Source organism: Capra hircus, chromosome 5, assembly GCF_001704415.2.
Source record: "Capra hircus breed San Clemente chromosome 5, ASM170441v1, whole genome shotgun sequence".
NCBI lineage: Eukaryota > Metazoa > Chordata > Mammalia > Artiodactyla > Bovidae > Capra > Capra hircus.
Window position 1 is genome coordinate 4762989 of NC_030812.1, and position 16262 is coordinate 4779250.

The window sequence follows — 16262 nt, forward strand, 5'->3', positions numbered from 1 at the left end:
ACTCATTTGAAAAGACTTTGATGCTGGGAAAGATTGTGGGCAGGAGTAGAAGGGGATGACAGAGGATGAGATGGTTGGATGGCATCACTGACTCAATGGACATGAGTTTGAGTAAACTTTGGGAGTTGGCAATGGACAGGAAAGCTTGGCGTGCTGCAGTCCATGGGGTTGCAAAAGTCGGACATGACTGAGCGACTGAACTGAACTGAACTGAGAGTTAAAGAGTTTGGTAATTTGTCCAGAGTTTTACAGCTGGTTAGGAACAGGGGTTAAACTAAAATCTGAATTGAGACCAGTATTGTCTCTATTGTTCTTTGTCCCCTCTTCCTCATGGCTGTGCTCCCCCTACTCCATGCACACACATACACATATGCAACAGTGGGGAGGAGAACCTTCCTCCCTTCCCTTTTGACTCTTTGCGGCTGGTCAAATAATTAAAATGACATAAAGCAGATTAAGCGGACAAAATCAAGTTTAATATGTACATATGGGGAATGCACATAGCATAAGAAACTCCAAAGATAGAAAGGCAAGATGAGGTATATAAGTCATCCTGGACCTAGGAGAAGGAGGTAGAGGTCTAAGACTTCTAAGAGAAGTAAGATAATCCATGTGAAGAGAAAAAGAGTTAATGCATGATCAACAAATGTTTGCTGGGCCATCTAGAAACAGTGGGACTCAAGAGAGGACATTGATCAAACAGACCTTGCTGTGTTCTTTCCTGTTTACCAGACCTAGTTTACAACATACTGTGGTTATTTATCAAGCTCCAGGAGATGGTGAAGGACAGGGAAGCCTGGCGTGCTACAGCCCATGGGGTTGCAAAGAGTCCAAAATGGCTGAGTGACTGAACAACACCAAGAGTTGTCTATGGTGATAACTCCTCCCTAGAATGGGCCTTCTATCTGAAAGTCTCTAGGAAATTAGAAGGGCAGTCAGATGTTCTTCCTGAGTCTTTTGGGCCTTGCTTGTTATCAGTATGAATTAATTTGCATGCCAGATAATAATATGCATCTTGGGGCAGCATTCCCGGAACCCCATCAGTTCCCTCTAATGAAACTTCCTTAATAACTTCATATATAAAAAACTGACCTGGTGACTGTACAGAAAAAAGTAAGTAATAAATTGGTAAGATTGCAAAGAAATAAAAGAACATAGATTAGAATGATATTGTTGTTGAGTCGCTCAGCCGTGTCTGACTCTTTGCAAACCCATGGACTGCAGCATGCCAGGCTTCTCTGTCCATCACCAACTCCCAGAGCTTGCTCAGACTCATGTCCATCAAGTCAGTGATGCCATCCCACCATCTCATCCTCCATCATCCCCTTCTCCTCCTGCCTTCAGTCTTTCCCAGCATCAAAGTCTTTTCTAATGAGTCAACTCTGCATCAGGGGGCCGCAGTATTGGAGCTTTAGCATCAGCCTTCCAACGAATATTCGGGATTGATTGCCTTTAGGATTGACTGGTTGGATCTCCTTGCAGTCCAAGGGACTCTCAAGAGTCTTCTCCAGCACCACAGTTAGAAAGTATCAATTCTTCGGTGCTCAGTTGGACCATAAAGAAGGCTGAGTGCCAAAGATTTGATGCTTTTGAACTGCGGTGCTGGAGAAAATTCTTGAGTCTCTTGGACAGCAAGGAGATCAAACCAGTCGATCCTAAAGGAAATGAACCCTGAATATTCACATCCATACATGACTACTGGAAAAACCATAGCTTTGACTAGACAGAAATTTGTTGGCAAAGTGATGTCTCTGCTTTTTAATACACTTCTAGGTTTGTCACAGGTTTTCTTCCAAGGAGCAAGCATCTTTTAATTTCTTGGCTGCAGTCAACGTCCACAGTGATTTTGGAGCCCAAGAAAATAAAGTCTGTCACTGTTTCTGAAACCATTTATCTCAGACAGGGACTTGAACCCATGTACTGGGACTCAAACCCAGACAAACCCCTGCCTGGGACTTGAACCCAGGTGTTGGGACTTTAAGCCAGCCAAAACCTAGTTTTGGACTTGAACACATATGACTGGGTCTGGAACCCATCTGAAACCCATGGAACCTGGTTTCAGGGCTTAATATAGCTCAGGTTCTTGATGTCTCATCACGGAAAGAATTCAGTGAGAGAAAAAGTGATAGGTAAGAACTGGACTTACTCAGATTCAGAGAGAAGCACATTCCACAGAAAGACTGTGGGCTATTGTAAAGGGTGAGTATGGCCTCAAAATGAGGCATGGTTAGCTTTTATAGGCGGGGTAATTTCATATGATAATGAGTGGGAGGATTATTCAAACTATTTTTGGGAAGGAGTGGAGATTTCCAGAATTTGGGCCCCTGCCCACTCCTTGGTCTTTTAACAGTGTCTTGGAAATGTCCTGGCACCTCTGGGTGTGTCGTTCAGTTCAGTCACTCAGCCGTATCCGACTCTTTGCAACCCCATGGACTGCAGCACACCAGGCTTCCCTGTCCCATCACCAATACGCAGAGCTTGCTCAAATTCATGTCCATCAAGTCAGTGATGCCATCCAACCATCTCATCCTCTGTCGTCCCCTTCTCCTTCTGCCTTCAATCTTTCCCAGCATCAGGGTCTTTTTCAAGGAGTCAGTTCTTCACATCAGGTGAACAAAGTATTGGAGTTTCAGCTTTAGCATCAGTCCTTCCAATGAATATTTAGGGATGATTTCCTCTAGAATTCACTGGTTTGATCTCCTTGCAGTCCAAGGGACTCTCAAGAGTCTTTTCCAACACCACATTCAAAAGCATCAATTCTTTGGCACTCAGCTTTCTTTGTAGTCCAACTCTCACGTCCATACACGACTACTGGAAAAATCATAGCTTTGACTAGACGGACCTTTGTTGGCAAAATAGTGTCTGTGATTTTCAATATGTTGTCTAGGTTGGTCATAGCTTTTCTTCCAAGGAGCAAGCATCTTTTAATTTCATGGCTACAGTCACCATCTGCAGTGATTTTGGAGCCCAAGAAAATCAAGTCTGTCACTGTTTCCATTGTTTCCCCATCTATTTTCCATGAAGGGATGGGACCGGATGCTATGATCTTAGTTTTTTGAATGTTGAGTTTTAAACCAACTTTTTCACTCTCCTTTTCCACTTTCTTCAAGAGGCTCTTTAGTTCTTCACTTTCTGCCATAAGGATGGTATCATCTGCATATCTGAGGTTATTGATATTCCTCCCAGCAATCTTGATTCCAACTTGGGCTTCATTCAGCCCAGCATTTCTCATGATATACTCTGCATATAAGTCAAATAAGCAAGATGACAATATATAGCCTTGACGTTTCTTTTCCCAGTTTGGAACTAGTCCTTTGTTCCACATCTGGGTCTGTTGCTTCTTGACCTGCATAAATGTTTCTCAGCAGGCAGGTAAGGTGTTCTGGTATTCCATCTCTTTAAGAATTGTCCACAGTTTGCTGTGATACACATAGTCAAAGGGGCTTCCAGGTAGAGCTAGTGGTAAAGAACCCACTTGCCAATGCAGGAGACATAAGAGATGTGGGTTCCATTCCTGGGCCGGGAAATTCCCCTGGAGGAAGGCATGGCAACTCACTGCAATATTCTTGTCTGGGGAATTTCCATGGACAGAGGAGTCTGGCAGGCTGCAATCCATAGGGCTGCACAGAGTTGGACAGGACAGCAGTGACTTAGCATGCATGCATGCATGCACACAGTCAAAGGTTTCAGCATGGTCAGTGAAGCAGAAGTAGACGTTTTTCTGAAATTCTCTTGCTTTTTCTATGGTCCAGTGGATGTTGGCAATTTGATCTCTAGCTCTTCTGCCTTTTCTAAATCCAACTTATACATCTGGAAGTTCTCGGTTCATATATTGTTGAAGCCTAGCTTGAAGGATTTTAAGCATGACTCTGCTAGCATGTGAAATGAGTGCAATTGTATGGTAGTTTGAACATTCTTTGCCATTGCCCATCTTTGGAATTTGAATGAAAACTGACCTTTTCCAGTCCTGTGGCCACTGTGGAGTTTTCCAAATTTGCTGGCATATTGAGTGCAGCACTTTTACAGCATCATCTTTTAGGATTTGAAATAGCTCAGCTGGAATTCCATCACCTCCTTAGCATTGTTCATAGTGATGCCCTCTAAGGCCCACTGGACTGCATACTTTAGGATGTCTGGCTCCAGGTGAGAGATCACACCATCGTGGTTATCTGGGTCATTTAGATCTTTTTTGTATAGTTCATCTGTGTATTCTTGCCACCTCTTCTTAATATCTTCTGCTTCTGTTAGATCCATACCATTTCTGTCCTTTATTGAGCCCATCTTTGCATGAAATGTTCCCTTGGTATCTCTGATTTTCTTGAAGAGTTCTCTAGTCTTTCCCATTCTATTATTTTTCTCTATTTCTTTGCATTGTTCACTTAAGACCTTTTTATCTCTCCTTGCTATTCTTTGGAACTCTGCATTCAGATGGATATATCTTTCCTTTTCTCCTTTGCCATTTCCTTCTCTTTTCTAAGCTATTTGTAAGGCCTCTTCAGACAACCATTTTGCCTTTTTGCATTTCTTTTTCTTGGTTATGGTTTTGGTCCCCACCTCCTGTACAGTGTTATGAACCTCTCTCCATAGTTCTTCAGGCACTCTGTCTATCAGATCTAATCCCTTGAACCTATTTCATCACTTCCACTGTATAATAGTAAGGGATTTGATTTAGGTCATACCTGAATGATGTAGTGGTTTTCCCTACTTTCTTTGATTTAAGTCTGAATTTTGCAGTAAGGAATTCATGATCTGAGCCACAGTCAGCGCCTAGTCTTGTTTTTGTGACTGTAGCTCAGATCATGAACTCCTTATTGCAAAATTGAAGATAAACAAACAGAAAATGAAGATGAACAAGCAGAAAAGAACCAACTGGGTAACATTTCTCCTCATCCTGTTATGTAAGTTCCCCAACCCTGGGACTGAAAGGTTTTTGCTATAAGCCACGTCACTGCAGATGGTAACTGCAGCCATGAAATTAAAAGATGCTTACTCCTTGAAAGAAAAGTTATGACCAACCTAGATAGCATATTGAAAAGCAGAGACATTACTTTGCTGACTAAGGTCCGTCTAGTCAAGACTATGGTTTTTCCAGTAGTCATGTATGTATGTGAGATTTGGACTGTGAAGAAGGCTGAGCGCTGAAGAATTGATGCTTTTGAACTGTGGTGCTGGAGAAGACTCCTGAGAGTCCCTTGGACTGCAAGGAGATCCAACTAGTCCATTCTGAAGGAGATCAGCCCTGGGATTTCTTTGGAAGGAATGATACTAAAACTGAAACTCCAGTACTTTGGCCACCTCATGCGAAGAGTTGACTCATTGGAAAAGACTCTGACGCTGGGAGGGATTGGGGGCAGGAGGAGAAGGGGACAACAGAGGATGAGACGGCTGGAAGGCATCACTGACTCAATGGACGTGAGTCTGAGCGAACTCTGGGAGTTGGTGATGGATAGGGAGGCCTGGTGTGCTGCGATTCATGGGGTTGCAAAGAGTCGGACATGACTAAGCGGCTGAACTGAACTGAACGTGCAATGCCAGGATTCATGGCCTCTGAAGGAGAGGAATTCGATTCAGTGCCAGAGACAAGGCTTGATTGCTCAGAGCTTATTGTGTAATAAAGTCTTTTTAAAGTATATAAAAGATAGAGAAAGCTTCTGACATAGACAGCACAAGGGGACAAAAAGAGTGCCCCCTTGCTAGTTTTTAGCAAGGAGTTACATACCTATTAGCAAGCTGCTGATTAGAGGAAGGAAACGCCTCAAAACTGCGAGTTGCACCAGGCCCCTCCCCCACAACATGCATTTTGAGTTAGCACTGGCGCAGGGTGAGTCATCCCTGGCCACAAAACAACTGACATGGATCTTGAAGAAAGGCAGAGTCCCAAGCAAATGCATGGTTCATTAATATAGCCTAAGAAAACATTTCCAAGGAAAACAGTGGTTAACTCAAGGTCTGAGACAAAGTTCAGTTCAGATGGAACCAGGTGTTGCCATGACAATGCAGGATTAGAAGAGAAAAGAAAAATCTGTCTGCCACTTGTAGGTCATTTCCTTTTTTTTTAAAATTATTATTATTTTTTTAATTTTTATTTTTACTTTATTTTACTTTACAATACTGTGTTGGTTTTGCCATACATTGACATGAATCTACCATGGGTGTACATGCGATCCATAGTTCATTTCCCCCTGCAGCCTGGAGACCTCTGACTTCCCTGCTGAAGCTATTAACACTCTCAGCACTTTGTCCAGAAAAACTGTTAAACTTCTCTTAGCAGATGTAAATTAGATATTATTCGCCCTGCTGGATTCACAAAAGGCGCTATGTTTCACCAGTGATTGCACAAGGTCCTCCTCGCTGAATATCAATGCATTTAGGGCGTGATGATTTTAGAGCATCGCAAAGGCTAAGCTAGGAACTTCTGAGTGTAGTATTTTCAAGGTTTACATAGCAGTATTGAAGTCTTTTTCTATTACTTTGAAAAGATTTTTAAGATTGCTTTTTCCAGTTTACAGTCTTTCGAGCTTGGGAATAAGACCCTCAGTGCTGAAAAGACCTTGAAATTGTGATACACGGCAGATTCTCTGTGATTTCTCAGCTAGTGTGTTTATGTGGCACAAGTTTATGAGCAAAGTAACTTATGTTTATAATTTGGCTGGCATTTACAGTGCTGTATCTGGTCACAGAAGGACCCTGGCATACAAACTCACATCATCCTGACCATTTAGGTGGGAACCTTTACACATTTGGTTGTCACATTAAAAAGACAAGAGTGGTTTACAAACAAGGCTAGCATGTTGTGGTTGTTATTGCTGTTGTTCAGTCAGTAAGTCATGTCTGACCTCTTGTAACCCCATGGACTGCAGCACGCTAGGCTTCCCTGTCCTTCACTATCTCTGAGCGTTTGCTCAAGTGAGTCGCTCAGTCATAGCTGACTCTTTGCGAACACTCCATGGAGTTCTCCAGGCCAGAATACTGGAGTGGGTAGCTGTTGCCTTCTCCAGGGGATCTTCCCAACCCAGGAATCAAACCCAGGTCTCCCGCATTGCAGGCAGATTCTTTACCAGCTGAGCCACCAGGAAACTCTGAGTTCACTTAAACTCGTATTCATTGAGTTGACGATGCCATCCAACCATCTCATCCTCTGTTGCCCCCTTCTCCAGTTGCCCTCAATCTTTCCCTGCATCAGGGTCTTTTCCAATGAGTGAGCTCTTTACATCAGGTGGCCAAAGTATTGGAGTTTCAGCATCAGCATGCTAATGAGTATTCAGGACTGCTTTCCTTCAGGATTGACTGGTTTGATCTTGCAGCCTAAGGGGCTCTCAAGAGTTTTCTCCAGCACCACAATTCAAAAGCATCAATTCTTTGGTGCTCAGCCTTTCTTACGGTCCAACTCTCACATCCATACATGATGACTGGAAAAACCAAAGTTTTGACTATATGGACCTTTGTCAGCAACGTGATTTCTGGTTTTTAATACATCATCTAGGTTTATTATAGCTTTTCTTCCAAGGAGCCAACATCTTTTAATTTCATGGCTGCAATCACCATCCACAGTGATTTTGGAGTTCAAGAAAATAAAGTCTGACACTCTTTCCATTGTTTCCCCATCTATTTGCCCTGAAGTGATGGGGCCAGATGCCATGATCTTAGTTTTTTGAATGTGTCTATGAGCTCTAATTCCTTGAATCTATTCAGCACCTCCACAGTATCATCATAAGGGATTTGATTTAGGTCATACCTGAGTGGTCTAGCTGTTTTCCCAACTTTCTTCAGGTTAAGCCTGAATTTTGCATTAAGGAGCTTATGATCTGAGCCACAGTAAGCTCCAAGTCTTATTTCACTGACTTATATAGAGGTTCTCCATCTTCGGCTGCCAAGAATACAATCAATCTGATCTTGGTACTGACCATCTGGTGATGTCTATGTGTAGGGTCCTCTCGTGTTGTTGGAAGTGGGCAACCATTTTAAGTGGTGCTAAGGACTGATGATAAAGCTGAAGCTCCATTACTTTGGCCACCTCATGTGAAGAGTTGACTCATTGGAAAAGACTCTGATGCTGGGAGGGATTGGGGGCAGGAGGAGAAGGGGAAGACAGAGAATGAGATGGCTGGATGGCATCACCAACTCGATGGACATGAGTTTGAGTGAACTCCGGGAGTTGGAGATGGACAGAGGGGCCTGGCGTGCTGTGATGCATGGGTTGGCAAAGAGTCGGACACGACTGAGCGACGGAACTGAACTGAACTGAACTGAACTGATAGTGTCCAAACACCTCCATTCTCCAAGTGCTCCTGTCAGTCTGTGAGAGAGAAACCGAGAAAAAAAATGACTGATGTAAGAGGTCCATAGTTTGGTTTTGACAGCTATAAAGCTTATTTGTCACCTAACCAAGTAAGTTTAGATTTTTGGTCCACCCAAATATAGTTTATGGTTTGGGGCAACCTTATCATGGGGACAGCTGCAGTAGCCCAAAGTATACAAGGGTCTTTATTTTTATTTTTTATTTTTTTGGCTTTGCTGGGTCTTAGTTGTGACACAAAAGATCTTGTATCTTCCTTGAAGAATGCAGGATCTTTTGTGGCATGTGGGATCTAGTTCCCCATCCCAGGCCACCTGCACTGATAGTGCAGTTTTAGCCCTGGACTGCCAGTGAAGTCCAGCAGGTGACTTTTGAGACATCCAGGACATGCGGTGATTTGACAGACATTTGTGCCCAAAAGGGAGATGCTAGAGTCATTTACAATTTCCTTAAGAGACTCAAAAGATTACGCCTGTGGAATCAAACCACAGAATTTGTTTTGTGATTTTGTCCTGGTAGGTTACCCAGGAAAGAGACAGTGTCGTGTTTGTTTTCAAAGCAAAAAGAAAGCTTTTCACCTGTTCTCTTTATCTGGGTAAGGGACAGTCTTTGGGCTTCTAGAATTTTCTGGGGCCCAAATGACTCACTAAAGAGAGGCAGAGTGGTGGTTTTCTTGTGGATATCGTACCCGGCCCCTCATCCACATTCTGTACTTGACCCACTTTGTGTTCACATTAGTAAGAACAAAGACTAGTGGAGGCTATTTTGCACTCTCTGGGTGTTGACATAATCAATAGACTGATTAGTTCACATGGCCAGGGTTCCATAAATTGGCATAAGGTTTACCCCCTTATGAGAGGGTTAGTAAGAGCAAGACGCAAGTTGAAAATCAGCCCACAGTGGAGACTTAGCAGACAAATAGGATAGAAAGAGAAAAGTGTTCTCCAGCTAGGCTTCCAATAAATGCTTAGTACATGTGGAGAAAGGATTCATCAATAAGAAAAGGTGATTTTCTGTTGTTTTTTTTCTCTTCAGTGTGTGTATACGGGGAGTCTTAAAAGCAGGGATGGGGAAATAAGTGAAAGTGAGGTTTCTTGATGTGTGATCTTGGGAAAAGCTGTCCACTTCGTGATGCTGGCTACTTCTGGGACCTGGGAATTGGCCCTGGAGATCCTTAAAGTGACTTGGAGTATCTGTCTCCTCCAGCTGTCTTGAGAGGGATGTTCTGCGCCTGTTTTGGCATCGTTTGCGTGGATCCAGGAGAGCTCTCCTTCGGGGAGCAGTGTAGGTGGTTCTGGGTGCCTCATAAGGTCCTTCCCGCGGAGGTGACACCACTTGTTCTCTTCTAAAGAGCTTGATGTACACTTGGGCTCCTGGTTGAAAGAATGGCAAGGCTTGTCAGTTGGCAGAGGTCAAGCCCTGTGACCTGTTGGCTATATCTTTCAAGTATACTCATTCTTGAACATAGCTAATCATAACATCAGATTGTTCACTTAAGTTCCCATCATCTTCACTTAACCCAGAAGTGGAAGTTTGAGAGATGCCAATTGATATTGGGGTATCCGGAGACCATTTCAAAAGGGTTCAGTCCATGTGCCCTATTCAGAGTATTCTGGCTCTTTAAAAGGGCCATCAGCACAGATTCTGGCCATTAAAGTCCAGTTTCTGGATCTTTCCTAAAGCTTTTTCTTGTCTAGATTTTTACATTCCACTCTCCTTGATGACTGAGGATGATATGGAGCATGAAATTTTAAAGAGTACCCCAGAGTTTTTGTAAGCAAGTGGTTTATGTTTGTAAAATTAGCTCCTCGATCTGATTTAATCCATAAAGGAATGCCACAGTGAGGAATAACCTCAGTTATGAACGTCTTTACCACATGTAAGTCAAATAGGATTCAGTCCATCCCTGAAACATGCAGACAGCAGGAAAATAGTGAGAATAGCCTAAAGCTGGGGGAAACCCATAAAATTCATTTGAGCTGTCCCAAAGGGGAAGTGGCCTTGGAGGATTTCCTGGGGTATCCCAGGAATTTCTCAGAAGTGTGGGGAGGTTTACAAGGAGTGCACAGGGAAACAATTTGATCAGAAATTTTATGGATGCCGAGGCAAAACCAGCTTTCTTGTTTCTTATCTCTCCCCCATCTGCACATTTATCTCACTTGATGGGATATCAGTCAAAAGATTAAAGGAGAGGAGGCTACAGAAAGTCCATTTAGCCTGATGTATCCATCTGGTCATTTTCCGGCACCCTTTTGTGTTCATTTGTCTTCTTCAGATTGTGGGACATTTGCTTAATGGTTGATAACATCAGTCAAGAATGAAAGCAAATGGGGACACTTTACACCCTCTCAGTGTCATGCTGAGAGCTTTGTACTTTTTTCTCTAAAGTAAATCCTATTCCTTTGCTACTGTGAAAAAAATAAAAGAATAAAAGCAATGAACCTACGGTGGTTGTGGGGGAAGGGTCGGGGGCAGGGATAATTAGGGAGCTTGGGATGGACATGTACATGCTACGGAATTTAAAATGGATAATCAGCAAGGTCCTACTCTATAGCACAGGGAACTCTGCTCAGTATTATGTGGCAGCCTGGATGGGAGGGGGGGTTGGGGGAGAATGGACACACGGCCAGGTCTTTCCCCGTGGCTCAGTGGTAAAGCCTGCCAACGGAGGAGACTTGCAGGAGACAAGGGTTCGATCCCTGGGTCAGGAAGATCCCCTGGAGGAGGAAATGGCTACCCACTCCAGTATTCTCACCTGGAAAATTCCATGGACAGAGGAACTTGGCGGTAACAGTCCATGGGGTCGCAGAGAGTTGGACACAACGGAGCACACACACCCTCTGTCTGAAGTAAGGACTTCAGTTGTTCCGTGTGATTTAAATGGTCAAGTCCCTTTACTGTCCACCTGAAATTATCACAACATTAATAGTTAATCAGCTATTACTCCAATATAAAATTAAAATTTTTAAAAATAAAATATTTTTTGAATTGGGTAGAGAAGGAATAAGGGTGTCCATTTGCAGCTTGATGTTTAGCAACCCCTTTAGCCTGATCATTTTCTTAAAGATATAGCACTTCCTTGGTATGAGCTGAACCATGAACAGTGGCAGTTTTAGAGGGGAGATGCTATCTTGTAATAAGGAAGCCATCATATGGCCATTACCAGTAGGAGTATAGCTACAGAGGTTAATAATTCATGGGATTTCCAAATGTGCCAAGAGGACGACTTGTCCAAAAGCACGTCTGAAGTCTGTGAATAGCGGCCATCTTCCCTTCTGCTGAGGTACAAGCTCCAGGAAGAGCTATGAGTTCAGCAGCCTGGGCCGATTTTTACTGTGGCTAAAGAAGAAGCCTCAGGAGTCTCAGAGGAGAAACTGTGGCATCACCAATTAGTATGTTTCCCCAGAAATCTCATTGACAGTCACCATCACAAAATAGAAGTCAGTCTGGGTTATCTAAAGGGGTGTCTGGGAGAGCAACTTGTGGCTTTGAGACCATTTCTGCAGCTGCAAAGCAACGTGGGGTAGATCAGGACTCCCTATCATCAGGGAGGGGTAGGGAAGTCGCTGAATTCAAAAGTATTAGCAACCATGTGAGAGGATGAAAGATCCAGCTCGTGAGGGATCTGTCATCATGCGGAGAGGTGCTACATCCTGTGAGCTTAGCGATTAGCTGACCCCACCCGGGGAGCATGGAGATGAAGGGGGGAGCCTAGCATATGTGTACTGGCTTTGTCAATCAAGGCAGCAGCTGAGCTCTGCATGTAAGCAAGAGAGCACACTTGACACCACAGGATCTGACTGCATGAGAAACAAGCTTTAGGATGTGTGTGAGAGACAAACATTGCCCTAGCCTGCCTGCAGCAGTCCCACTCTTTTCATGACAATATATATATTGCATTGGCCAAGAAGTTTGTTTGGGTTTAGCAAGAGGCTAAACCCAGAGGTTTAGCAAGGGCCGCAAAAGTAGGAATCCATTGGCAGCTGTAGTAGCCAGCTGCCTCTAAAAATTTACACAACTTTTTTTTTTTTTCATTTGGTGGGGGAGGATCGACAAAATCAACTCATTCCCATCACATTCATCACTGTGAATGAATTCTAGGTCCAGTGATGATGTTTACCAGATATTCTAACCACAGTGTGCTGATTTGACTCCAAAAAAATGTTTTTAAGTATTTTGCAAGACATTTAATGAAATAAGAGTTATGTTTTTATTTCACCGCCAGAACCTCTTTAAAAATTGAGACTATTATTTCTGGAAATTCCAGAATTTCCTTTGGAAACATCCCCCAACTCAAATGAAAGTCTGGTGTAGTCTCTTAAAAATCCATGTTGCAATAGGTGCTCTGTCACTGAGAATCACCGAAAAGACGGGGTTAAGGGCACAAAATGAGCCACAAACCATATATGGAGAAACCCTTTTCTTCAAACTTGTGATGAACTCATGTTTTGCTTTCCGTTTTCTCAAAGCTGAAGTCGGTTGTGCTTTGTAAAGCTTACTCACCCACCCTCTGAACCTACGGTGCTTCTGGATTCCAGCCCCTGGGGCACCATGTCAGACAGTCTGAGCACGCGAGTCACATTTGCTGTGACAGCCTGGATGCTCTCCGTGGTCTCCAGTTCTTCCTCTCCAGCAAATACTTTGCCAGATATCAAAAACGAAGATTTTATCAAAGACTGTGTTCGAATGCACAACAAGTTCCGATCATCAGTGACTCCAGCAGCCAGTGATATGCTGTACATGGTAAGAAAACTTCAGTGCTTGAGGCGGAAGTCAGTCAAAAACAAGGGATGTGGATTGATTTGGGTGGTGAATCCTCGGTAACCCCGTGATCATTTTCTTCTGTGATGAAAGTGTGCAGTAATTTCACCATCTGCGATCAAAGCAAACCCAGCTTTGCTCTGCCTACTCAATTCTTGTTATAAGCAAGTTCAGCTAGTATGTTTCACTTCTCTTTTAGGGCACTTCCTTTCCTCGGGTCTCAGGTGGAATTTAGTTCTCTCTCTCTCTCTCTCTCTTTTTTTTTTTTTTTTTGGTCTGTTAATTTTTATGAGGTTTTGTTGTTTCATTGTTCAACTTTTTTTGTTATTGCTGGCAGAGTGCTGGCTTTCTCAGGAGGGCAGCAGGGGATCCAGGGGAAAGGCTAGGATTTTAATCAGGCTTGAGTTTAAATCCTGGCTCTGTGGTTTTGGCCTGGTTTTTAACATCTTGGAGCCTGTTAGTAGAGGAGCTATTTGGGGTATGAAAATTGCAGAAACTATGTGAAACCAGCGTTATGTTATTTTGCAACATAATTGGCCTTGAGTGAAATGTTGGTCTGTGTCACTCTCTTTGATTCTAAATTCCTTGATACCAGATTATCATGTCTCCCACGAACCTTAGTGAAAAAGACTATAACACAATCTCCCACAAGTGGAGGAACTCCGTCCATATGGTCCTTCCCCCTTTCACGCCGGGGCGCCTCGCCTCCCACGCAAATTCCCGCTTTGCGTGCGCCGGTTGCAGCGCTGTGTGACGAGTTGCAGGCTTGACCCTCCTACTGTTTCCATTTATTTCTGCAGACATGGGACCCACTACTGGCTCAGATTGCAAAAGCATGGGCAAGCCATTGTGAGTTTGCACACAACAAACAGTTGAAACCACCCTACAAGCTGCACCCAAATTTCACTTCACTGGGAGAAAACCTCTGGACTGGGTCTCTATCCATTTTTTCTGTGTCTTCAGCCATCACAGCCTGGTACGATGAAGTCAAATACTATGAATTCAATTCTCGGAAATGCAACAAAGTCTGTGGCCATTACACTCAGGTACGTATCTGACCTATATTCTCTAGAAATGGTCATCTCATGGGTGAAGGGAAAACTGGAATCTGGTGTGAAGAAAATAGAGTATGCTAGTGTCCCCATCGGAGGAGGCGACGGCACCCTACTCCAGCACTCTTGCCCGGAAAATCCCATGGACGGAGGAGCCTGGTAGGCTGCAGTCCATGGGGTCGCGAAGAGTCGGGCACGACTGACCGACTTCACTTTCACTTTTCACCTTCATGCATTAGAGAAGGAAAAGGCAACCCACTCCAGTGTTCTTGCCTGGAGAACCCCAGGGAAGGGGGAGCCTGGTGGGCTGCCGTCTATAAGGTCGCACAGAGTAGGACACCACTGAAGCGACTTAGCAGCAGCAAGCAGTGTCCCCATAAATATGAGAGAGTAGGGATGACAGGCTTTCTTCAAAAATAAATAAATGGAATAGAGTTCAATACCAGAGGAAATGGTGCTTGAAGAGTATATGACGTGGACAGACAAATGTGAGGCCCACCAATCTGGACAGCCTTTGATTAATTCTGATAACACCCTTCTGCCCGTGGTACTTTGTTCCATTGTGAACAATCAAAGGGCCTTATGAGTGAGTAGATTTATTTCCAGGCCCAGGTGTCACAGTGGTAAAAGAATCTGCTTGTCAATGCCAGAAACACAAGAGATATGGATTCGATCCTTGGGTCGGGAATATCCCCTGGAGGAGGAAATGGCAACCAGCTCTAGTTTTCTTGCCTCAGAAATGTCCATGGATACGGGAGCCTGATGGACTGCATACAGCCCATGGGGTTTCAAAGAGTCAGACACGACCGAACAACCGAGCGCACGTGAACCAGTCCTCTAGGAAATTTGAGGCATCTGTTCCGGGACTACAAAATTAGGAGAAGTAAGCCTCGCAGACAGAAACACCAACAAGAACTGGGTCTTCTCATCCTCTTAGTCTTTCAAACATGGACTAAACATCTATGATGTAAAAAGGAAGAAAAACCCCACAGTGCCAGCCTCAGTAGAAAGACCAACATAAAAACTTGTACAGACAACCCTGCAGCTATCCTGCCCACAAATCTACAGTCTAAGTCTCAATAGCTACATGCAAAGTCTCCCAGTGAGATTGTTTTGAAAAAATTCAAGCTGTTTTTGGCTTCCTAATCCTAACTCACATTAGCAGCGTGATGGAAACAAATCCCTAGGAAGCATCTTCTGCAGTCTTTTAATATTCTGCCTCCATATACTGGCCACATCTTGTTTATTTACTTTTATTTCCTGTCAGTCCTTGTCAAATAACTAAAGGCAGTGAACCTATGTATGACTGATTTTAATGTAGAAAAGAATTATTGAAATGATGAAAGTGAAAGTGGCTCAGTTGTGTCCAACTCTTTGTGACCTCATGGACTATACAGTCCATGGAATTCCCCAGGCCAGAATACTGGAGTGGGTGGCCTTTTCCTTTCCCAGGGGATCTTCCCAACCCAGGGATCAAACCCAGGTCTCCCACATTGCAGGCGGATTCTTTACCAGCTGAGCCACAAAGGGAAGCCCAAGAATACTGGCGTGGGTAGCCTATCCCTTCCCTAGAGGATCTTCCTCAGACAAGAATCAAACCAGCATCTCTTGCATTGTAGGCAGATTCTTTACCAGCTGAGCTATCACGGAAATAATGTCTGAGAGCAAAACATTTCTAACAAGCCAGTGAAGGCAGAACAGTAGGTGTTTCTGTTTTTTTATTTCCATATTTTTTGGCTGTGCTGGGCCTTAGTTGCAGCGTGCAGGATCTTCTCTCTTCATTGCAGCATGTAACTCTTAGCTGTGGCCTGTAGGATCTAGTTCTCTGACCAGAGATCAGGACCCCAACCTCCTGCGTTGGGAGCATGGAAACTTAGCCACTAGGCCACCAGGAAAGTCTGAAGGTGTTTTTAAAGAGCAAAATATTCATAGAAAAAGTCTCAATATATTTCAGTCGTAAAAAGATTCTGATTGCACTGGTCTCGTTATAGGTGAAACACATTTGGCACAGTTACAGGCAATTGTTTTGATGAAAGGGAAAGGGCTGATTTCAGTGAAATCTTCATCTGAAGTTTACTGTAATCAAGGAGGCGCTATCAAATCATCGGTAGCCTTGGTCTCTTTCTTGGAAATATAAATAAGATCACCTCTAG

The 16262-nt window shown here is 43.6% G+C and overlaps 1 protein-coding gene across 3 annotated transcripts in view; it reads left to right on the forward strand.

The window, feature by feature from the left end:
* The window catches only part of GLIPR1 (GLI pathogenesis related 1), a 60433-nt gene that overhangs the window by 9500 nt on the left and 34671 nt on the right, over window positions 1-16262 (forward strand). For all 3 annotated transcript variants that reach the window (XM_018047568.1, XM_018047567.1, XM_005679730.3), the window contains exons 2-3: window positions 12766-13039; window positions 13858-14103. In XM_018047568.1, coding sequence (XP_017903057.1) covers window positions 12848-13039; window positions 13858-14103 — 438 coding nt within the window. In that variant the 5' untranslated portion in view covers window positions 12766-12847. The remainder of the gene's footprint in view (window positions 1-12765; window positions 13040-13857; window positions 14104-16262) is intronic.